The sequence below is a fragment of the Fusarium oxysporum genome, chromosome 2 (assembly GCF_000149955.1).
Source record: "Fusarium oxysporum f. sp. lycopersici 4287 chromosome 2, whole genome shotgun sequence".
NCBI lineage: Eukaryota > Fungi > Ascomycota > Sordariomycetes > Hypocreales > Nectriaceae > Fusarium > Fusarium oxysporum.
In genome coordinates, this window is record NC_030987.1 from 1,991,926 (window position 1) to 2,015,059 (window position 23,134).

Here is a 23,134-nt window from a genome sequence, read left to right on the forward strand (position 1 = left end):
CCCTTGTTGAGTTTTCTCCTCTGTTGGCGGTCAAAGCATGGAAGCCAAGCTAGAAGTATTTCTAGCGTAGCACTGTCGATCGCTCTGATAAGAGTCTGTGGAGCCCTCGACGGCCCTGCCAGGCACGCGGCGTTCGGCAGTCGGAATCCATTCATGAGACAACCTTGCAAGTCCTGGTCGTGGTGTCACAATATGATGAATGCTTTATAGAGTCTCTTGAGCCTCAACTTACTAACAGAAAGTCATGTCGCTGACAGAAAACTGCTCACGTGCGTGCTTGTTTACGGAAATAGAGCCCTGGCACATCTCAGGCTCCCTGTGTGACATCCACACAGACCAGCCTTATAAGTGCAAGTTGCGTTCCAGCTATTCTATGGCACCCCGGCGCCTTCAAGTGGAACACCTTGGAACAACGGTAAATACGTTGGACTGAACATGGACCATTCGAGATCGAAACCTCGCTCCTTGGAGTGAGTTTGCGATTTTTGTCTTTTGTTTCAGTTACTTCCTTACCTGTTCCTTTCTCTAATTCAAAGGTATTTCATCCATACTTGCCTAAACACAAAGAGTTCAAGTAAAAAGAGAAGATCAGCAATGCAATGGTGTTTCTCACATCAATCTCATAAATCCACCAAAACGATAAGCTATATTAGTTTGAGTTTGAATATCTGGAGTTACTTGCTATGCATTCCCTTTTCAATAACATATCTCATGAGATCTCTCGAGAAGCGCACGATTTCCTCTCCTTGAATGGGCGGCTCAACAAAATGATGCAAGCTCAAAAGCATTAGGTGTTATATAAGTTGCAAAAAAATATATACAATTTAAAAGGAGAAACTTATTCCAGCTCTAGTTTGGGTCGCGAGCGTGTTAATGGGAGCTTCGGGCAAAATTGGAGAACAGTATGCAGACTTGCCTCTTGTAATTTTCATTTTACACTTCATAATAGTAAGAATACTCCATTCAGGGTTAGTCAATTCTAATGGCCTTCGGCTTTATCATGTACACTGTTTGCTTCTTATTTACAATGCACCAAGCTCCTTCAGCTTGCTAACCAAACCACCAACATCCTCAACCTTACCACCTCCCTGGCGAGCCGGGGGTTCTGGGGGATGTTAGTAAAAGCACCATGGAACATTTTATATGAGAGAATGATAACTTACCAATGACCTTAAGTGTCTTAAGACGCTTCACGCCATCTACTCCAAAATCCTCAAGCTTTGTCTTCTCCAACTTCTTCTTCTTGGCCTTCATGATATTAGGCAAGCTGGCATAGCGGGGCTCGTTGAGTCGCAGGTCTGTCGTGATGACCATGGGCAACTTGGCGCTCACTGTCTCGACACCGCCGTCAACCTCCTTTGTCACGGTGACTTGATCACCAGCACCGAATTCGATCTTGCTCGCCTGTGTAGCCTGAGGCCACCCCAGGAGACCTGCAAGCATTTGGCCAGTCTGTGCCGCATCGTCGTCGATGCTCTGCTTGCCCAGAATCACTAGGTTACTCTTCTGCTGTTCCACTGCCTTCTGGAGGATCTTTGCTACTGTGAGAGGCTCTAGCTCATCCCCATCCTTAAGCTCGACGTGGATTCCTCGGTCTGCGCCCATGGCCATGGCTGTTCGCAGCACGTCTTGCGCCTTTGGAGGACCAGCAGAGATAACGCAGATATCCTCGACACCACCGGGCGAACGCTTCTTCTCTCGGATACGCACTGACTCTTCGACAGACAGCTCATCGAACGGGTTCATTGAGTGCTTGACACCAGCTGTTTCGACGGCCGTTTGGGCCTTGTTAACTCGAGGCTTGACCTGTAAAGATTGTCAGCGTTCAGTTGCTTCTCAATTGTCGATCCGGCTTCTTTACAGCATAGTCGATGACCCGTTTGACGGGCACGAGGATCCGCAAGGCTGACATGTTGTATGGGTATTGTTCAATGCGAAATTGAAGTTGTCTAGAGCGGCGAGACGTTCAAGAGGGCCGGCCAAGTCGTCATGGCAAAGCTCGGCGCGGTACCGGCTAGGGCCGGTCCCAGCTCCAACCTCGGCCGACGGCCCACGTGACAGATCCGCCGGATGAACGAGCGATGTCGGGATTCATACCCGTGTTGTTGATGTTATGTCTATTGAAAGGTTTGCGGTATATATTAATGGCATCATATCTTTCTCTTCTCTCATCATACGCATATGGACTTAAGATAAAATCCTGCCAAAATTCGATTGAAAAGTATACAAGGGGAGGTGTTGAGGAAATCGGCCATTGACGGTGTTAAACCACCGGCAACTTATACACAAATGCCGAGCCCAGCCAAATAACTAAGGTAAAGTGGTCTACCACCAGTGCGGCCCCACGCAGCAAAATCACTTGTTCCTTTGACGATGCAGGCACGTATGCGGCACTGATTCGCAAGGATTCTAGTGGTTCCGAGCGTCCATACAGGGGTTCGTGCTGGCAACGCACAACGGTTTAACTGCTAGGTCCTTGACATGACGTACTTGCTCCAACGTATCGGGTGCTTCACAGATGTAGTACACCCAGTAGGCGTAATGCTATGTGATTGCGACCTGGGCTGAGTGACGGATATGGAGAGGATATCCTACCTAGATAACGAATACATCTCGAGGCAAGAGAAGGCGACTCTGCGCTTATAAATACCTAGTGGGTTCTCAAGAAAACCTAGCTCACTTCTTGGTAAGGTATCATTTCAAAGACATCACTTCCCTCTAACTGAGGTCCAAAGCAACATTCTCTTATACTCCATCTGGCAGCCAGTTTTGACTCTGTCTTAGGAGAAATTGCACGGCAGCACGCAAGGCCCGGTCTAAGGTAATGCTTCTCAGCCACACGCTATCAGAGGGTCATCATCTTTCTTCTCGTCTTCCCCGACTACCCCCTTAACACTACTTCTGTTCAAGACGATATCAATAGGGTTGTTTCCAGAGATGGGTTCCGTTAGGTGATTGGAAGACATCAGGGTCTGATATCCTGAATACCTTAGCTAGTAGGGAGCCAAGAGGGGCTGCTTTCATAGCTATTATCTCCATCCTCTCCGTCATATATTTAGGTTTCTGGCTGAACTAATTAGTTTCACTTGTCTACTAGGAACCGAGATCTTTTTTGTTGTTGGGGAAGCTGGGGCAGACAAGCCGATCTTTCGTCAGGAGATCACAAGTTGAGACGTGTCTGTTGGTCAACACGTTCAAGAGGTGATCTTTTCTACAACCTGTTGCTCTATAACCTCTTTCAAAGGTCTTAGTAGATTTTTATAAACTTGTGGGCACCCAACAATACGAAGCGTGCCCTATGCTTATCAAGAACAAGTAACAGGTTGTCGCTGATACATTTAGTTTTGCCGCTACTGACAAGAACAGCTTGGACATTCTCGGTGGCCTGGAAATTATATGCCTTGGCCAGGCCTTGATCACATTTCTGATCACCTCTGCTCAGGATAAAGCCACGACTGCTCAGGCATGCCGCAAAACAGATTCGGAAGCGAGGAATTGTCGGGTGTGGTTATTGGTGATGCCTACGGGCAAAATTAGCTCTTGGATACGCCGTTCAGTGGTGCCAAGGTAGATACAATAGACTGTAGAACATTAATGGCTGATCTTACTTACCTAAGGTATTCATGACTTGATGTTTTGTTCTTTGGGAGCGGGTCTCTCGTATTAAGCTACTAACAAGGCTCGGGCCGCCCCGTTAAAGAGAGAACAGGCAGCATGCGCAGAACACGTCAATGGTTAAATTAGAGCCAACTTGAAGGGACCACTGGATTAACGATTAGATTGAAAATAGGTGCTGCTCTTGTGACCATGCCCCATTGATCCTCCCAACGATCCTCTGGCTCTAACATATCTTGTCGCTGGGTGGCGGGGGACGTACTATATATTTGTACCTTGAGCCAGACACACGAAAGACAAACCAACTTAATTATCCAGAGCGGGTCTAGCTTTGGTCGACCGTCTGGTTTAATTACCAGCAAGATAGGCCTCGATAGCGGAGATTTGGCCTAGTACTGAGCTCCGGCTCGTGCCCCCCTGGGCAGTCCTCCTCTCAACGCTCCTCTCGAAGTCGAAGACGTCGACAATGTCAGCCTCGAACTGGGGTGAGATCTGCTTAAGGTCGGGCAGCTCTAGTTCGGCGATGGAGATACCCTTCTCCTCTGCCTTGCGGACAACAGCGCCAGCGATGTGGTGTGTCTGCCGGAAGGGCACTCCTTTTAAGACTTAGTAGATAGTCGGCGACGTTAGTGGCGAGCATGTCGGCTGTTAGGGCTGCCTTCATCTTCTCAGAATCAATTTGCAGCGTGCTTAGGACGCCGCCGGCGATTCGCAGACAGTGCGAAACCGTCTTGACGCAGCCGAGAAGAGGCTCCACTGACTCCTGGATGTCCTTGTTATACGCTGTCGGAAGGCTCTTGAGAGTGGAAAGAAAGCCCGATGCCTATCGACAGTTAGTCACCTCAGGGAAAGGCCCTTTCATGTCTTTAACCGGGGGTTGAAAAGAGACGAACCTGGCCCAAAACCCTGCCAGCCTTTCCTCGAATCAGCTCGAGGCTATCGGGGTTCTTCTTCTGGGGCATCAAACTACTGCCGGTACCATAAGCATCGGCAACCCGAACGAAACTAAACTCGGCTGTTGAATAGAGAATCAAGTCTTCGCTAAGGCGGCTAAGGTGCACCATCAGCAGGCTCGACCACTGCAGGATCTCGGCGACGAAGTCACGATCCCCAACCGCCGCTAAGCTATTAGGGTGGACAGAGGAGAAGTCTAGGTCGTTGGTGAGAAAGGTGCGGTCGATGCCAAATGGGTTCCCCGCCAGGGCACCAACACCGAGGGGACAACAATTAGTGCGAAAAGCGGACAGGCTGGGCGCGTTGGAAGTGAGTATAGCCGGGCATCAGTACATCGACTCCTGCCTTGGCGCGGGCAGCGCAAACAGTGAGGGCGGCTCGCAGTTGTTCGGAAAGGCCATCAAGCTGGGCTCGCACCCTAAGGCGCAGGTCGGTAGCGATCTGCTCGTTGCGGGAACGGCCTGTATGAAGCTTGCCAGCGATGGTTGGGCCGATGAGCTCAGCTAGACGACGCTCGTTGGCCGTGTGGATGTCCTCATCAACAGCAGGATGGATGACAAATTTGCCGTCAGCCCACTCCTTCTCGACAGCTTCGAGGCCCGTGGTGATCTCGCTCAGCTCCTCGTCAGTGAGCAGGTCGAGCTGCAGCAGTGCCTTGGCATAGGTGATGGAGCCCCTGACATCGGCCTCGTGCAACGCCTTGTCGAAGGGGAGCGACTCGTTGAACGTAACCATGAGGTCGTTCATGTTCTCTAAATGGTGACGCGGTCAGCATGCGTCGCAACAGTGGACAGGGCAGTACCGACCTGTGAAGCGACCGCCCCAGAGGAGCGTTGATGGGTCGGATACCATAGTTGGTGGTAGTGGACGCTGGCAAATGGCATCCAGAAGGCCAAGCAGTTGGGTGTTACATGGGAAACATCCTCTTTATGCTTGTGGATTGAGGCCACTTGTTTGGTTGAATCTTAAGGTTCAGGGCAGTAAATGTGTGATCTGTTGAGACTTCATATTAAGGCTCTTGTGTGTTTTTGGGCGTAGTGCATGACGCCTGATATTGTGTTGTATTCGAAAACACTGTTATTGTATTATCTTGACTGTGCACCTTTAGTTTCACTTATATATGTTGATAGATACCTAGACGGAAAGGGGGATACAGGACAGAGCCCGAGTGCGGGTACAGTATTGCTTTTTCATATCAGCGACAGCTCACAGACGGATTGGGACTCAAGAATTTGTTGTTGTGGGTGACTACTCAGGTAGTTCGGCATTGGAAGCAGCAAGCGTTTACTGGCAATTCTGTTTGGACGCTGAAGCGATCCGAGAGAAGTCGAGTGTTTTGTAAAGAGACTGGTTCATTTAACAGGCACGCCTATACTCCAATGCTCCAACTAGGTACCTTAGATTGCCAACAAATTATCCTTCGAAACAGCCAAGACTACACTGCCGCTCACCAATCGTCCCATGCATCATCCTGCTTCTTTGGTGGAGGAGCCGCCGTGCTCTTCTTGCCCATTCCCATAGCACTTGTGCCGATTGAGTTGTTGGCGGGTTGTCTTTGATCAGCCAGGTTTGAGAACTCATCCCAAAAGCTCTTCTTGCTCTCATCTAGGGGGGCTTCTCGACTTTTCTGGTTCTCAGGACCTTCCACAAATCTGGTGAAACCCTCCTGTGCATTCTTGCCCGCTGCTTGGGCCTGCTTTGCGAAAGCGGAAGCGGTCAGTTGAGCTTGCTTAGCAAAGTCGCCTTCAGCAAACTGTGATGTGTTAGATAAGACTCCAAGATAGGCAGAATGGCCTGGAAGAAGAAGTGACATACCTGCTTAGCAGTGGGCTGAATGTAGCCATCATTAACAGTCTTGGCGGTCTTTGAGACTGTTGACGTGAACCAGCCGAATCCCCTAGTCAGAGTCGCGACAGCGTCCTTCTGTATATCACCAAAGTTGAGGTCGTTGTCCGAAGAATTGGGCGCAGGAGTACTTCCAAATCCAGCATATTTTCCTCCCTGGCTGGGTGGCAGATGATCCGGTCGTGCAGCGTTATCGGCTCCAAGTCTTGAGAAATACTGGTCGTCCACCTTGACCTTGCCCCCGCCTCCGCCTCCGCCTCCTGACCCCGCTGCAGGACTCTCATTGCGGTGCGAGCTACCACTCATGGGAGTTCCTGTTCGTGACGCGGGTTTCGTGGGCGCAGACACAGGCTTCTTCGCACCAGGGACGTATTCGCGGCCCTCGACCTTGCAGCTCAGTCTCTCCTTCCACTCCTCACCGACTTCACCACTGTATCGCTCTGCAATAGTCGAGTCTTCCCATGTGATGCCCATCATCTTAGTTTGCTCATGCTCTTCGAAGAAGTTCCTCCATCCCTCGTTGCCGCCCAGTCGCATTCGTTCGATTTCGCTCGACTTGAAGGCGTCCATTGAAATACTCCTGACGAAAGAAATGTGGACTCCAAGGCCTCGATGCACACCAGCGCACGAGAGGCAGATGAAGATGCCAAACTTGGGAGACGCCCACTGGGGAGAGGGCGCATTGCAATCGCAGCAGACATTATTCTTTGATTCCTTCTGGAGGGTGGCCAGCTATCGACAGTATCAGCGTCAGCATTTGTGACTGCAGCGCAAAGTACAGAGAGGATTGGGAGAGATTAGATGAGTAGGAAAGGGGATGAATGGTGGACGAACCTTGGACCGAGTCTCGGGATCGACCTCCCACATGCCCTTGGATGCCATCTTAAGAGGCTCAGTGCTGGTATGAGATATTGAAGCGTCGATTATATGTTGAACTGTGTTTGTTGGGCACGATATAGTACGGTGCAATGGATCTTTATGATGAGTTGGGAACACCCCGAAAATGGAAACAGAACGAAGGGAGACATCTCAGGGCGCTAGTGCCATAGGGTACCTTGCCTTTACATTTACACCACTCAGCGCCCAAGACTAGTTGCTCGATGCACTGGAGCATGGGGCCAGCTCCTCCCGCTCGTTGCCATGAGGTGCCCCAACTGCTCCCGGCCATTTAAGGGGCTAAGGTTGGCGGGGCATTTTTATCCATACCTTACGTTCGCTACACTCTATCAAGACAACATTCAGCACTAGTTCTAGAACCCTTAATGTCCGCTCTTGGCCACGTGAGCTATTGTGTTGTCTAGCATCAGTCTGTACGTTTCACCATGAAAGTTTCAGCTGATATATTTGCAGCACACACAATCTTCTGCACGCAAATGGTCCAAAACAGCGTTGATGCATTTGGTAAATCGACATATGCCGTTATCGCCATGTAATCCAAAGCGATGACGCCTCTTCTCATGCATCCCCACAATCCTGAAGGATACACTCTACTATCAACTCGTCTCGTCCCTAGCTTGATGTCAGGCACAAAGCATCACAACGAATTTACATACCTTCACCATCACAAAAATATACAACATACATTCGAGCGACTGGGATCACGTAGGCCCGTTCAGCTTCATCAAAACGCCCTTTATAATACCGCTAAACTTTTCTCTCCCCCCTGCCGCCTCCGGTGTAAACTAGTGTACAACCCGCAGAAGGGTGACGGAGAAAAAGTGATACAAATACAAGATAACAGAGGGCCTGTGAGCTTTTTTGTGTCCCGATCATGGAAATATTAAGTGTTTGATGAGAAAAGTGATAAAGGCTGATAAGTAAACACCACCCGAGATTCATGAGAGCTCGATTCGCTCTCGCTTACGTCCCCAAGATCCCGGCAAAGTCGAATACCTCATTCTTTCTTTTCATCGTTGTAGCGAGAATCTACCGTAAGAAAAATTCGTGAAAATCGCGTACCAAATCGTAAGTGTTATCATCGTGGCATACCCAGTTCATGCCCGTGAAATTCGTGCCAAGCCATAATTTAAGCAGTAGTGGCAGGAGTGGTAGAGGCGGGGGTAGCCTCAGTCTTGGTGGCAGCGGGAGCTGGGGCAGCAGCAGGGGTACCAGCAGCCTCGGCACCAGCAGCAGGGGCGGGCGCGGCAGCAGGAGTAGCCTCAGTAGCAGGGGCAGCATCCTTCTGGCCGTTGGTAGCATCACCCTCGTGCTGTTCCTCATCGGTCTTGTCAGGGCTGTCAATAGCAACCTTGACGGCGATCTCACGGCCCTCAATCTCCTTTCCGTTCATCTCGTTAACAGCCTTCTGCTGGAGTTCCTCGGAAGCCAGAGTAACAAAGCCAAAGCCACGGCCCTTGCGAGCCTCGCCACGAGCCTGAAGCTTCTTGATCATGAATCGGGGGATGGGTCGGAGAGCAATCTTGGCGGAAGAAGGCTCATAAGCCTTGAAAAGCTCAATAAGCTGTTGCAGTGTTAGAAAACTGTATCGAAAACGAGATAGGGCAGTTGTTCTCACCTTATCCTCAGTTAGGTCGTAAGGCAGGTTGGCAACCATGACCTTGGTCTTGGAAGGAATTCCATCAGCAGGAGGGCCCCGCTCACGGCGCTCACGCTGGGGGCGAGCTTGAGTCTTAGTCTTGGTGCTCGCGTCAGTGTTGATCTTGTTTGTGATGTCGGTCAATGGTAAAACCTCAGCGGTAGCAGGAGCCGCAGCTGCGGGGGCAGCATCTTCAGTAGCGGCAACAGCCTCGGTAGTCTCTCCCTCCTTCTTCTCAGCACCCTCCTATGACATGGTCAGTACAATACTCGTGGATCATAGAACTGGAGAATGACTCACACGGCCAGCGCGGGCAGTGCGGCCTCCACGACCACGGCCACGTCCGCGGCCACGTCCCGAAGCTCGACGACGAGAGCCCTCTGCACCAGAACCCTCACCGTTAGCACCCTCTGACTTCTCGCCAGCGGGCTCGGGCTTGCGAGCGAGCTGAACGGAAACCTTGCGCTCAAGGATCTCCTTGCCGGAGAGTTCCTCGATGGCACGCTCAGCCTCAGTGGGAGTGGAAAGGTCGACAAAGGCGTAGCCGACAGGGCGGTCGGTGCGGGGGTTCTTAGGAATCGAGACAGACTCACTAATGGCAAGAATGTTAGTACTTCTGAAGGTGTATCCATGATGGAGTGATGGGGTAACGGTTAATAACGAGGAAATGGAATCAATGAGGTAGCTACTATTCCGAGCCACAACAGGTAAGGACAGTAGCCACCCATTTCCAATGCAAGGCTTGATAATTGGGAAGGGGCTTCATGCGTGCCTGCCCATCATTTGTCGTCATATGATGGCTAGGGAAGGCGCCCATCGCGATGGCGAAGACACGTGTCTCCAGCCAGTCGCTCATCGCATGAAACAGAGAAGGCGACACCAAGATAAGAGAAGCTGGGTAGGGAGAATATGATGAAGAGAAGATGGAACTTACACAAGATAGCTCTTGAAGAAGTCCTTCAACTCCCCCTCAGTTGTCGCATAGGCCAGGTTGCCAATGTAGAGGCGACGGCCCTCAGCAGCGCTGGCCGAGGCGGCCTCGTTGGCGGCCGTCTTGTCATCGGCAGGCTTGTTGTTGAGTGAGGTATTGCTCAGAGTGTTTGCGACGTCATTAACGGCAGCATCCATGTTGTTGGTGGTGGTGGTAGTGTTGGCGGCAGACATGATGGCGGTAGGTGGATGAGGTTGGTGGTTAGATTGATTATGACGTTCGAACTTGGACCTGTGGTGGAGGAGCGTTCGAAAACGATGGCTGCGAGTTGAACAGGTTGAACTCTGGTGCAATAAGGAGGAGTTTGATCAGGGTAGCTTCGTGCCCTAGAAACGAGGTTGAGATTAGACAGACGACGGTGCGTTGCGCGGAGACACAGGTGTTTGATGTTGTGATGGAGAAGAGAAAGGGAAGAAGTGATGGCGACTGGTAGCGGAATCTGAAATATTTTTCTGGCCTTTGGGCTTGGGGGGCACAGAGGGAAGGAGGAAGGGGCGTGTTGTCAGGGGTGTGGGCAGGTGAGGAGTTGTGGAAAGTGGAAAGTGGCCAGGGCTAGGGGGACGACGGCAGGCGCAAAGAGCGGAGGAAAGCTTAGTACAGGTCACGAAGGAAGGTACGAGAACCACGATCAGTTGGCGGCAACGACTCCACGTTGAAGTTCGGATGCCCATGTATCATCCACTGTGAATGGCGGTATTCAGTACCTGAGAGCTTCGGAGAGAGCTTCAGTTTTGTGGGTTCTCTCCCGCTTGAGTGGTTACAGATCCTGGACACTTGAAGACCGCTTTCGGCCGGGGGAATTGTTTCCAGAGCCTGTATCAAACGCCCTTACCTGGAGATGAGAAAGGTAGCTGTTTGAATGTTTAAGATGAATGATCTTGGCAGTAGCAGTGAGAGAGAAGGGTCACCCGTTTGAAGGAATTGTTCACGTATTTTTACTTGCTTAATGCATGAATTGTGCCAATACAGTATATTCATATTAGGGCCTGACGTGTGGGTGCTGCGGGCCAAGGATCATGTGCGTCACTCTATGTACAGTATCGGTGTAGTTAAAGTGGTGCGGTGATGCTCTGTTGGCTACCTATCTTGACTGTAAAGTCAATATGAATACAGGTTGGCTTTTGTCTGAGCTGAGGCGCAAGCGAGCTGAAAACTTCTCGAATGGCATGAATGACCCCGATCTCCAAAGAACACCTAGCGTAAAAAACTGAAAATAATAGAATGGCAAGAATGGGAGTTGTATTCAGAGAATATCTCTTTCCTTTGCGCTGACCGCTCATGTTGATATCCATGAATCGATATCACGGTCAAGAACAGTGGGGTGCCTGCTAGCCTCTCAGCGGCATAGGTTTATGAGCAAGTACGACATCAGCGAATTGGCATAGCTTGGTGTGAATTGAATCTTGTTCATAATAAATCAGCAGATTGGCAAAGCTATAGCACTTATCGGGTTGTCATAAGGCTTATAGTCTTCTATACTTCAAGCTCTGGACTACATAGTAAGACTTGGATGACGGCAAGTCTCGAGAACTAGCGATATTATCTTTCTAGTAAGTTTTGAAATGCCTTTGTGTACAGAAATACGAAATCTACTATTTACATATCATTGACGGTTCAACATATAATACTACCGATTCTGAAGCTTTCCCATACCAAATACCGCAGCCTGGAAATTTTCTTGTTCCTTTAAACCCCAACGGCCCCTTGCTACCTGGATAAAGGTTCTCGAACTACCTGATAATCACAGCATAGGCTCACGAAGTTACTTGGTTGCCTGCATGGCGGAAATTGCATACCCTGGATAATTTCACAGCCTGACAGCTTATCGAGTCACACATCTGAGCGAGCCCCCTGACCGGGTCGATTTACCCCCTTTGCAAGCCCCTTTTACATGGCGGGAGCCAAATGACCAGGGCATCATCGATCATTACCAGCTCCCACCAATAATTACACGAGAAGGGGTGAGCTATCTATTCTATTCTTACATCCATGTTCATAGTGCACACCCGCCATGCTCATGATCCCTCCATGCCCGGCAGCTCGGATCCAATGCTGCCCTGCAAGCCAGGATTAGGATTGTGTTTCTCAAGTCCCCGAAAGCCAAGCCAGCTCCTTACTCCACAGCTTCTTTTTCTAGAACTTGCCCGTTGTCAATGCGTTTGAATATGACAACTGTTTTAGGAAATGTTCCCTTTGGCTTGGGGTTTGCGGTCAGTCTTCAATAAGGACGTTGGACTAGGCGGATATAGATTGCCGGTATTGTTGTCATAAGGAGCACTATGCAAACTCCTGTCCTTCTTGGATTGACCTACACAACGACTCCATCAAAATATATATAGTAAATGGCATTAACAATTGACCATTGACACCTATGAATAGTTTGCTTGGGCCCTGAACAAAGAACAATAGATATTTTTCTGGAACATGGCCCTGAATGACAAAGGCTATGTGTAACAATATGTTCATCCAATCCCAGTAATCATTATGGTGAACAAACGGTGTATCATTTGGAATTTCATCCCCATTAATCAATCCCCAGATTGATAAGATCCCGAAGCGCAATAGATTCCTCGCCCCGCTATCGGCCATCCGCTAACCGGCGCTAACTCTGACGCAAACCATCCCACTAAACAACCTCAACCTGCGAGACCGGACCCTGGCTTAATTACCCGTACTACAACTTCAGTCTTTACCTGCAATCGCATACATACCTTATCTATCGGTCAGTCACTATGGCCGCTCACGATAGGAGCGTGCTCGTCCTGTACGGGTCCGAGACGGGTAATGCCCAGGACATGGCAGAAGAGTTGGGGCGAATATGTCAAAGACTGCATTTTGAAAGTCGTGTTGAAGAACTCGATGCAGTAGATTTAGTAGGCCATATAGCTCCTTCATCGATGATTATTACTGACTTCCTAAACTAGAATGCACTTCTTCAGCCTGACTTCGTATTATTCGTCATATCAACCACTGGCCAAGGAGATATGCCTCATAACTCACTGGTCTTCTGGAAAAGGCTTCTCCGGAAGAAATTACCACCAGGTTGCTTGGCTTCAGTCAAGTATACAACTTTTGGGCTTGGAGATAGTACTTATGTCAAGTCAGTTATTGAGAGCGTTTGATGTTGTTCACGATGGCTTATACAGTACAGGTTTAATTGGGCAGCTCGCAAGCTCAACAGGCGTCTCGATCAACTTGGTGCTACAACTTTCTTTGATCCCTTTGAGGCGGACGAACAATTTCCAAACGGGTCAGCTCTTATCGTTCTATATCGCTAGTTGAAGTAGCTAATGTTGTGGATAGTATTGACGGAAGTTTTGTGCGTTGGGGTGAGCGGCTTTACAACCATTTACTTGAACACCATCCTCCCCCTACTGGACTTGAGCCTATCCCTGATGATGTGATTCTTCCCGCTAAATGGTCCCTAAAGAGTTCCCTCAGTGGCAATTCAGTAAGTAACGGCCACGCGTCTCCGATAGTTTCTAACCTCCCTCCCTCTTCACCCCTCCCTATCCCTAATGGTTGGAAAGCAACTTTGGTTGGAAACGACAGACTCACCCCAGAGAAGCACTGGCAAGATGTCCGCCTCATCTCATTCGACATTCCACGTCGCGATGGAGACAAGCTATCTTGCGTCCCTGGAGATTGCCTCACCATTTACCCGAAAAACTTCCCCCAAGACGTCCAGAAGCTCATCACACTCATGGGCTGGGAAGAGGTGGCTGACAAAACCCTTGACCTTTCATTATGCGAATCTCTTCCTACGAACCTCTATATAGACCCCAAATGCACCTTGAGAGAGCTCCTTTTGAATAACATCGACTTCACTGCAATCCCTCGGAGATCATTCCTCAAGAACATGTCTTACTTCTCCACCAATCCAGACCACAAGGAGCGGCTTCTCGAGTTCACCATGACTGAATACCTAGATGAATATTTCGACTACGCAACTAGGTCAAGACGATCTATTCTCGAGGTCTTGGAGGAGTTCACATCCGTCAAACTACCTGCCGAGCGTCTCTTCGATATTTTCCCAACCATCCGTGGACGAGACTTTAGCATTGCCAATGGTGGCGTGCATCAAAATCATCCGACAGACAAGGATAAGACTCGTATCGAGCTTCTTGTCGCTTTAGTCAAATACAAAACTGTCCTCCGCAAACCTCGTGAGGGCCTCTGCTCTCGTTATCTCGATAACATTCCCTTGGACTCCATTCTTACTGTCACCCGCAAGCCAGTCCTCTCACCCATTCATGGCCCACAGAATGCCCGACGGCCTCTGGTTGCCATCGCCACGGGCACAGGCCTTGCCCCAATACGCGCCCTTATTCACGAGCGTCTCACGCACTCGTCACCAGGACCGATGCATCTCTTCTTTGGGAACCGCAACCGTGAGGCCGATTATTTCTTCCAGCAAGAGCTTGACGCCGCCGTGCGTGAGGGACATCTCAATGTCTTTCTAGCATTCTCGCGTGATCAGCGAAATAAGATATATGTCCAGGACAGGCTACGCGAGGAGGCCAAGAGAATCGAAGAGATAATCTTCAACAATGGAATATTCTGCGTCTGCGGTGGCTCGACCAAGATGGCGGATGCGGCTAAGAAGGCAGTGTTTGACCCCTTCTCAGAGGACGTAAAGGATATAGAGGAGCGCAAGAAGATTCTGGCAGCGTTGACATGGTGGCAGGAGATCTGGTAAGAAAATATCAGTGGAAAATATAGTACATACTTGAGACATCAGGCCAGCATAGAACCATGACAATATCAGGAGCACATGATAAGCATATCATCATATGTTTGATTATAAATTGAATAAGAACTATTCTTCTCTTTGGTATATGAGACTGACATATCAAGACAAATCATAACGCTCGCTCATGCATATTTGACAAAGAAAACGTTATACCAGCCTCAATGGACTGGGGTTTTAACCAGTCTGGGCCAGATATTGTTCTGGCAATCTGTGGCATTACTCAAATCTGTTGGACATCGCGCTGTCCACGGCCGATACCAGGCCAGACCGCAGACCTCGTTCCTTTCGTGTTTCTCGTCAACAAAGCCAGGAATTTCATACTAGCCTGATCATTATGAGAATAAGGTGCACAGAAACCAGCTTATTGCTCCCAGCTATACCGTCTTTCAGCCAGTTGTGGTACATGAACCAAATCCTCACCAGGATTGATGCGCTCCCGACTTCGTGAAATGTCAGGTTGATCTGTCGAAGGATTTTGTGGGGATTCTTCTATCACAGCATTCACGGATGAGCCGTTTGTACCTAGATCCAAACGCCTTGATGATCCTTCTGCGCTTCGCCTTTCCTCGTCGACAGTAAAGTTACTTCCCAGAGTATCAACAGAGCCGTGCCGATGTGAGGACTCATCAGTGGCTTGATAGTCTTCATCTGATACAATTTGCGGAGCGGCGTGGCGGGAGAAGCGCGTATTCTTGGGCAGTGCCCCAAGAAATATAACCTTTGATGGATCAATGGGTGTCCGTTGAACTGCTCGCTGTTGTAGCTCGTTCGATCGTTTCGATGGAGAGTGAGGTTCACAGCCTGACTGAGTTCCACCCATTGCCATGGAGTTAATGGTATGGTGGTCCGAAGTCGGAGAAAGGGGTGAGTTTGGTAATGAAATACTGTCGTTAGTTGGCGATACTGGTATAGTAGTTGGAGAAGGTGCCTCGATGGGACGGCCATTCGCATCGAAGCCCGGAGTCAGTGGAGATGGCAGCGGTATGGAGCTTGTATTCGTGCCCCCTTGTTGTGTTGTTTTTAGAGATGCCGATGGCGATAGTTGTAGGGCCACAGGCGGACCATTTGTTGGGTCTGGTTGGTATATCGCTTTCTCTGCGGGTATCTCCGTCCCATCAGCAGGGGGAGTATATGTTGGGACTGGTCCCTGAAGTTGTTTATCCAATTTCCTCCGGGCTATCTCATAGGCAGTCATGTTATGCGTGCTGTCGGTACCCATCTCCGTGTCGTCATTCCACGACATGCCATCATCGCCATCAAGTTCTGCTACTGGAAGTGGTGCTGACATCTCGTGGATTTGAGTATCGGGAGCTTCAGCAACCTTTTCTCTACCATTGGTGCCATCATCTGTCGAGTAGTGTCGTCCGAGAATTTTCGAAAACAATATGATCAAAGGGGACTTGGGCGATCGCGATCCGCTATTTGGCCTAAGGTCCTGATCCTCTGCTGACGGGTTATTTCCTCTGGCTGCTCGCTTACGTTTGCGTCGAAAGTATAACCACACAAACAAAGCTGCCGCACAGGCGACGAAGACACCCAACCCGACACCCACTCCTATTCCAATTACCTGTCCATCTGAAAGCCCACCTTCATCCTCTGCATATGGCGGAGGATAGGGACTGTTGTCAGACTGTTCGATGGCAGTAAGTTCCGAGTTTGTCGATGGCTCGTCTGGGAAAAGAGCTTGATGGACTGAGAAGACGCCCTCATCATACTTGGTTATAAGGTAGGACTCCTGTAAAAACGAACGGCCTAGTATGTACGAGCCGCTATTCTTCGCCTTTCGTAGCATAAAGTAGGGGATTGCTGGGTCGCCATATTGGATCGTATCAGGCATGAAAGGGTATTGCAGTAAGCCCACAAAGGCTCTCAAAGGTATGGTAATATTGACGATGCCTGGTACATTGTAAGGGTTGCCAAAGTTATCGTTATCGTCAAAGCTTGAAAGCACAAAGGTAAAGTCGAATGACTCGTCATTTGTATAATCACGATATTGATCGTCATTGATGGTGTAGAGTTCGAAGGTGCTGTTATACGTCAAGTTGAGAGCTTGGGCAAATTGGTCGCAAGCCTCGTCTGGTAGCCACAGGTAGGGAGTGCTGCTATCAATGATGGCGAAGAAAGATGAGTTCCATTGGGAGAGCAAAGGTTGTCGGGATTCCCAAGAACTAGGAACATCTTGGCCTTCGGCGGGTGTGATCTGAATGCCACGGACCATAGGGCGCTCCAGGTTGTCTTCCTGGCTGAGTGTGAAGACGTTATCATGTTTTTTAAACCTTGGCGTTTCGACGCCTCCAAGAGTCAAGGATACAGGTGTATTTCCTAGTCATGTTAGCGACTTTGACAACAGAGGTTGTATGGAGGGCGGCATACTGTAGTATGCTCCAGCTGTATATCCGAAGCTGTAACTTGGAATCAGTCCATACGTCCCAACTGCTTGGGTCAATGGTGAATCCGCCACAGTGCCATTGAAGTTACTCTGTGTGATCCCCAAACCGAAGAGACCGTTCAAGTAGTTGGTCGTGTTTATGGTCGCTATTAGCACGCCGTCCATGGTAAACGGATCATCACTGAGAGGGCTTTGCGTGTTGATAACATCGCGCCCGTAGTTGCCATTCCCATCGTAACCAAGATAACTTAAACCTAACTGCCATGTGCCTAGGGGGCTCCAATCGCTAGATTCTTGAGGATTATAGATGCCTCCGCGAGCGGCGATACAGTGAGGCTCCTCTGATAGAATGTTAATGGCAGACCCAGAGTAGAAAGGTATCAATGACTCCTTGGGTTTGAGAAGCCAAGCTGAAGAACGAACGACCAAGTGAGGAAAACATACTGGGTAGACATCCTCCCGGTCCAATGGCCCAGAATTCGGAGAGAGCCGTGCTCACCAGAACCTCAATGGCCTGTGAATTTGAACCCAGGGAAAATGAGATGGTAGACCAATTGCCATCGCTTCCAGTCCTGTCTTGTGTATTAACATCGACTGCAACAAAATAGGACCGAGTAACGTACCAACCACCAGAGGGCAACAAAACAGGTGCAGGGTCACGGGCTTGTGCGAGTTGCACGAGAAGGAAGTACGATCCAAGGATGATTGACCACATCTCGAGTCTGGCAGAGAGATGTGAGAAAGCCTGTCGTTTTTGACCCTCACCAGAAAGGTCATCCTAGGTTCGAAGCAAACATCCAACGAGATTTATTGAGCCGATAGAGTGGAGGTGACCGCAATGCGGCACATTCAACGTCGCGATTCACACCAAACAACGATCCCAGTGTCCAGTCAAGGGTCGCAGTGCAGTTAACACTAACAGCAGAGCGACAGGGAGCCGAATCCTTCTTGATGATGGCCGCTATGGTTCAACACTGGCACGGAATAATGATTCGTTGAAGCTGCCGAGGCCGGATAAGAGCGCAAACCAGTGAGTTTGGTGACAATGGAACTGAGAGTTTGTTGGAGTAGCCAGGGCGAGGCGACTGAAGATTAACGAGTTCTGGCCTTGTGCCCCTTCTCAGTGGCCTTGGACTGAAAAGAAAGCCACAGAGTAGCGTTACATGGCTTTGGCCATTTCTAGCTTGGCTTGGCCCCCAAAGCTATGGTGCGGAGCGCGGAGTGTTCCTTGGCATTCACTAGGCCATCCTGAAGAGGTCGCAGGGGTAATTTGTTCGTTATTGGCTGAGTTGAACAACCTTATCGTCTCGAGGAGTTCCCTCTTCCATCTTGAATACATAGCATCCACGAAGAAGGACTGTTTGGTCGGAGGGGAACTTCCGGTCTTTTCAAGTTGCATTGCCATCAGGACTTGTCGATGCTGTAGGGCTTCAAGATGTCGTTGCACCATGCATGGCTGTGTTTTGCTCTACGTTTGCTCAATTGTATTATTAAGTGATATCGTGGCACCTTTGAGGGAAACAAAATATTTTGGTGCTTTTGAAATTCTGGAAACAATCCTTGTCCCCTGTCGACAAAGGGCCTCGATCCGTCTGACATGGCGCGCATACTCGGCGTAGAACCCTGACGCCGGCAAGTCGGTGGCTGGAAAGCGTTGCACGACTAGTAAGACCCTGGCTGCAGGTTCAACGATATCAATCAATACTGACGGGTCCATCAATATCAACTTCGATAATAAACTGGTATCACCGAGTGCCCCTCCAGTGTAGTTTGGTCAGCATACTGTAACATTTGAACGAAATTTTGAGCCAGTGTCTGGGCATCCACACAATAAACCAGAGCTTATTTCACAATGGCAATTTCCGACGACCTGAAGATCTTTTGAAATCGGACCCGAAAGTTGTTGTTGCCGGTCGGGTGTGAAAATTGCAAATACCGAGATTTTGCTTCTGATCCATCTTCTTCAGCTCCGTCTGCCAGTGTCGCTCTTCAGCTCCATGTGGAAACCCGAATGGATATCATTTGTTTGAATTTCAGCTGGATGTAACTTGAGACATCATATTGGGTCTGCGTAACTTTGATTGTCCCACCGTTCCCACCGAATGTTTCCCGGAAGGTCGGGATTGATGAGGTGGTAACACTCTGAGTTTAACTTGTGCAAATTATCGCTGGCTCTTCCGATTTTTTACTTTTGGGACCTTTGTACGTCCGAGAGATGAAATGAAACCCGAATAAGTGATGACCTGCCAAGGAGAATCGACCGTTCTGGAGTGTCATGTTCTGGGCCAGGCCGGACAGAGTTGATGGACGCATTTACAAGGGAGTTTTCGCATAGGATGGAAGGCATCAGCCACATGCATTCTGGGCTTTTGGTGGGTGTCCATGCAGCACACAGCACACAGTGCAACTATATGAAAGGCCAGGGCTGTTTGTGTCTCCCGCCACCAAAGAAAGCCCTCCGGAGCTATTCTACTAGAGCGAGGACAAAAGTAAGATCCAGAGATGAAACAATACAAGAGAGGAAGGCCCTGAGAGGTCGAGTCAATTAGCAGCCCCAGTTGACCTGAACTTACATGGTTGTTCGCTTGCGCTTACGCCTTGGACGACGTAACCCCTTGTCACCATGCACTAGAGCCAGTTGCTAGAGGCTGGAGGCGGGTTCATTAACCTCTGAGCCCCTCCCCAGTCATGCATCCGATCTTATGATTGATTTTCTCACCCTAAGTTATTATCGACAACGTCGAAAGCCGTTGTGGTCATTGCGTGAAGAACCATCCATATAGGTGGCCGATGTGAGACCAATTCATCAGGCAAGGCCCAAATCACTCGTTTAGAGGCCTGTCCTAGTCGATTCGGTTTGGTGAGCTTGGATGACAGACGAAAGGAGCTCGAAACGATCAGAGCGAAAGTTAGTGCAGGACGGAACAGCCAGTCTATGCTGTCTGTGTGTTGTGCTATATCGACAATATGAGGGCGCAAGCTATTGGACTGCTCTCAGTCGCAACGCTTGTTCCTTCTATTGTCGGTGTTGCTGTACCTAGAGGTAAGCCTTCGAATTGTCCCACCAGTGTTAATTATTGTGCATTTCCCTTGAAAGATGAAGGGATGGAAGAGAAGAATCGTAGCTAAAGATTACCTTGCCTATCAGCCCCATCCGAACCTAATCAGCCAAACCCTCGGCGCTTTCCACTGAATGAAACGGCCATCGCGACTGCCCCAGACGGCAGTACCACTCGCTTGCTATCGATAGCATCAACGTCAATAACACAAGTGGAAGAGGAATTTTCCTCCCTTCCTGAGCAAGCATCTTCTACAGAAGTTAACTTGTCAACAGCAGCAGAGACAAGTTCTGATTACTCTGTTCAGAAAGTGCCAATAACTTCACCGTTGGATCATGTGGCCACTTCATCTCAGAGCACTCGATTTACTCTAGAAACTCATCTTCGATCTTTCTCGGAACCTTCAGCTTCACATTTCATCCAGACAATTCCTAAATCTGCTGCTCTGGCGAATGGCAACCCGTCAGATCATGATAGAGATTCAAGCTCTGTAGCAAATCAAGCCGATCTCCAGGCTTCGGCTCAGAGGAGACCACACCAGGGATTTGCACATTCTTTTACACAAGCCGCACCCAACAACACCAAACTGAAAACACAAGCATGCGGCCCTGGTTACAAGTCTTCCTGCGGATGGATTCCCTCGGTTACGTCGAAAGGAAATGGGACATACACACCTGGACCATGGACGTCTGGTACATTGACGCTGATAGCACCAACGTCAGTGTTACCGTGCACGACATTGCAGGATAATGAACCCATCACCGAGTATTCCATCGTGTATACATCAACGATAACGTTCTTTGGAAACCGCAGTGATTACACGCCACCGTACCCTACTATCAGTACTCCCAACATTTGCGAGACAGAGGCTCCAAGCCCATCATTCTCAAAGATTGTCCCATCCCATGGCTCCGAGGAGTCTGGCACATTCCCATGGCCAGGCTCTGAATTAACTAAGGAGCCCCCTCAAGGTTGCTTACGGGGGAAATCTTGTGCTTCAGAAAAGCCTCCTGGTTGGTCGAATCCGACAGCCGTTCCTGAAGTGCCAGGTTTAACTATGTCAAGTTCGAGAATGACTGTGACATTCATAACGACTGACAAGAACCCGGCGGTTGTATTCCCTACAGAGCCGCCGCCGCACTTCGACCGACCGACTGATGGAGGGGGTCTCCCTATGAGTAACAAACAACTGCCCCAGCCTTCCAAAGCACCAGGCTCGAATCACCCAGATTCTTCTGGAGGGCACGGAAAGTTGAGTCCTCAGTCAGGGCCACAGCCTGACGTGAAGCCGCGACCTTCAGCAGAATCTGGACCGAGGTCGACATCAGGACCGCAGCCAGCAATCGAGCCACAAGGGGGTCCACAGCCCCAATCACAGCCTGACACCGAACCTGAACCCCCTAGGAAGTTTTTTGTGACTGCCAGGGGTCAAGAAGTCATTGTCAATGACAAGACCTTTTCCAGTCTCAGACCAGATCAAACAACAACAGTTACTGTCGATTATGGAACATTCACAATTCGCCCAACAGAATTGGTTGGTGAAGGAGCAACAGTTAGGAAACCGCAGCCTGTAGGTACTGTGATTTCCGTTGTCAGCCCTACAAGTGCGACTATTGGAAAGATACCTGTTACTGTTTCGGGCACGGAAGCTATTGTGGACGGCACGAGGCTCAAAATTCCTCTTATGGGCACGACCACAAGGCTTCAAGTTTCTGTCGTCGGGTCAAATACTATTGTGGAGGAGCGACAAGTGTCCATTGCGCCTGGTAGAGTGGTGGTTGATGATGAAACACTTACATACCATGGGGTCGGTGGTCCTCAGACAGACGTAATCATCGGAGGTGGTGAGATGGTCACTGCAGTTGGAAAATCTGTGTTTGTCTTTCACTCTACGACTCTGATATATGGAACTGGCACCCCCGTGACAACGGAAACAATAGATGACGATACTATCACTGTTGGGCCAGAAGGTATTGTTGTCGACGGAACAACTCTAGGCGGGTCTGACGCTGAGCTCACTGACACCAAATATCGAATTGTTGGTGGAGCGACCATCACCAAAGTCAACCCTTCATACGCGATAATCGATGAAACGACCTTCACTGCCGGGCCTGGTGCCAAGAGCACAACAAAAGAGGCCGGTGGTGAAACCATCACGATCGGGCCCAGCGGTATTATCATCGGCACAATGACAATAAAATACCCCTTCGGGGCTTCAACTGTGACCACCATCGAGGCGAAAGCAACAGCGTCTGACGAGTTACCTGCTGCAACAGGAACCGGCAACAACAATGCCAAAGAGGATGGAAAGAGTAAGAAAGACGATGACAGCGGTGGGATTTTACGACGGCCAGGTTTGGCAACAGGAATGACTGGGTTATGCATAGCGTTTGGCGTTTGGATTCTGTTTTGAACCTGGCATTGGACATGATTCGCCATATTAGGATCCGTCAGGAAACAGAGTGGCTTCTTGCTCTTGGTTTTGGCATGACAATAACTAGCATTGCATGAAAGATTTGGAAATATGGATGAGAAACACGGTATACGAGTATTACACATTGATCACGGTTCTGTATCAGATGACCCCGAAACTCCCCAAATGAATGCTTGAACATCCAATCTAATGCGTATTATGGCTCATCAAACAGGACTGATCAAAATTCTTATTTCAGTATATAATGAGCCACAACATCTGAGATCACTGTCATGCAAAGCCAATATCTATCTGTATGCTCGACACAACTCACGACAAGCTTGGAGCCATTTTACATGGATCATAACACTACCAATAAATTACTGGCGTCCTGGCTAATTCTTTGTACGCAAACAGCGCAGGGCCAGCTTTAAATAAAGTCTTCTCCATGAGTCGCGGTTTAATTTTCCTATGTATCTCGTTAAAGCATTTGATATAACACAAGAAATCAGCAGTTTCAGACTCTATCTTCACTCTTTCAATTGTGGGGAAATCTGAGTGGCTGAAAGCTTAAATGCA

At 49.3% G+C, this 23,134-nt stretch overlaps 7 protein-coding genes across 11 annotated transcripts; 2 read left to right on the forward strand and 5 right to left on the reverse strand.

Moving 5' to 3' along the window:
* Positions 1–752: 752 nt before the first annotated feature.
* On the reverse strand, positions 753–2,223 carry FOXG_06252 (electron transfer flavoprotein beta subunit). Of its 2 annotated transcripts, XM_018384840.1 has the most exons (4): positions 1,862–2,223; positions 1,164–1,806; positions 917–1,105; positions 753–849 (listed from the first exon to the last, which is right to left on the reverse strand). In XM_018384840.1, exons 1-3 carry the CDS (start codon positions 1,910–1,912, stop codon positions 1,023–1,025), a joined length of 777 nt encoding a protein of 258 aa, XP_018241999.1. In that variant the 5' UTR covers positions 1,913–2,223; the 3' UTR covers positions 753–849; positions 917–1,022. The 2 variants fall into 2 exon arrangements, with proteins under 2 accessions (XP_018241999.1, XP_018242000.1); XM_018384841.1 differs by lacking the exon at positions 753–849 and having other exon boundaries at positions 853–1,105.
* Positions 2,224–3,963: 1,740 nt separating this feature from the next.
* FOXG_06253 (argininosuccinate lyase) lies at positions 3,964–5,316 on the reverse strand (the record flags this gene model as incomplete). Its single annotated transcript, XM_018384842.1, has 4 exons — positions 3,964–4,161; positions 4,241–4,438; positions 4,509–4,694; positions 4,903–5,316. The coding sequence occupies 4 exons, from the start codon at positions 5,314–5,316 to the stop codon at positions 3,964–3,966; spliced, it is 996 nt and encodes a 331-aa protein (XP_018242001.1).
* Positions 5,317–5,789: 473 nt separating this feature from the next.
* Positions 5,790–7,632, reverse strand: FOXG_06254 (uncharacterized protein). Its single transcript, XM_018384843.1, has 3 exons — positions 7,249–7,632; positions 6,385–7,146; positions 5,790–6,322 (listed from the first exon to the last, which is right to left on the reverse strand). Exons 1-3 carry the CDS (start codon positions 7,294–7,296, stop codon positions 6,017–6,019), a joined length of 1,116 nt encoding a protein of 371 aa, XP_018242002.1. The 5' UTR covers positions 7,297–7,632; the 3' UTR covers positions 5,790–6,016.
* A 22-nt stretch (positions 7,633–7,654) lies between these two features.
* Positions 7,655–10,673, reverse strand: FOXG_06255 (uncharacterized protein). 2 transcript variants are annotated; one of them, XM_018384845.1, is made up of 5 exons: positions 9,885–10,673; positions 9,251–9,542; positions 9,104–9,196; positions 8,930–9,049; positions 7,655–8,875 (listed from the first exon to the last, which is right to left on the reverse strand). In XM_018384845.1, the coding sequence occupies exons 1-5, from the start codon at positions 10,112–10,114 to the stop codon at positions 8,441–8,443; spliced, it is 1,170 nt and encodes a 389-aa protein (XP_018242004.1). In that variant the 5' UTR covers positions 10,115–10,673; the 3' UTR covers positions 7,655–8,440. The 2 variants fall into 2 exon arrangements, with proteins under 2 accessions (XP_018242004.1, XP_018242003.1); XM_018384844.1 differs by having other exon boundaries at positions 8,930–9,196.
* Positions 10,674–12,547: 1,874 nt separating this feature from the next.
* On the forward strand, positions 12,548–16,721 carry FOXG_06256 (NADPH reductase TAH18). 2 transcript variants are annotated; one of them, XM_018384847.1, is made up of 5 exons: positions 12,583–12,814; positions 12,866–13,041; positions 13,093–13,191; positions 13,245–13,392; positions 13,510–14,791. In XM_018384847.1, exons 1-5 carry the CDS (start codon positions 12,674–12,676, stop codon positions 14,638–14,640), a joined length of 1,695 nt encoding a protein of 564 aa, XP_018242006.1. In that variant the 5' UTR covers positions 12,583–12,673; the 3' UTR covers positions 14,641–14,791. The 2 variants fall into 2 exon arrangements, with proteins under 2 accessions (XP_018242005.1, XP_018242006.1); XM_018384846.1 differs by having other exon boundaries at positions 12,548–12,814; positions 13,245–16,721.
* Positions 13,176–18,200, reverse strand: FOXG_06257 (uncharacterized protein). Of its 2 annotated transcripts, XM_018384848.1 has the most exons (4): positions 17,707–18,200; positions 17,528–17,655; positions 17,068–17,424; positions 13,176–17,016 (listed from the first exon to the last, which is right to left on the reverse strand). In XM_018384848.1, exons 1-4 carry the CDS (start codon positions 17,796–17,798, stop codon positions 15,056–15,058), a joined length of 2,538 nt encoding a protein of 845 aa, XP_018242007.1. In that variant the 5' UTR covers positions 17,799–18,200; the 3' UTR covers positions 13,176–15,055. The 2 variants fall into 2 exon arrangements, with proteins under 2 accessions (XP_018242007.1, XP_018242008.1); XM_018384849.1 differs by having other exon boundaries at positions 17,068–17,655.
* Positions 18,201–19,766: 1,566 nt separating this feature from the next.
* Positions 19,767–22,914, forward strand: FOXG_06258 (uncharacterized protein). The gene is made up of 2 exons (XM_018384850.1): positions 19,767–20,126; positions 20,232–22,914. The coding sequence occupies exons 1-2, from the start codon at positions 20,051–20,053 to the stop codon at positions 22,553–22,555; spliced, it is 2,400 nt and encodes a 799-aa protein (XP_018242009.1). The 5' UTR covers positions 19,767–20,050; the 3' UTR covers positions 22,556–22,914.
* Positions 22,915–23,134: the final 220 nt, after the last annotated feature.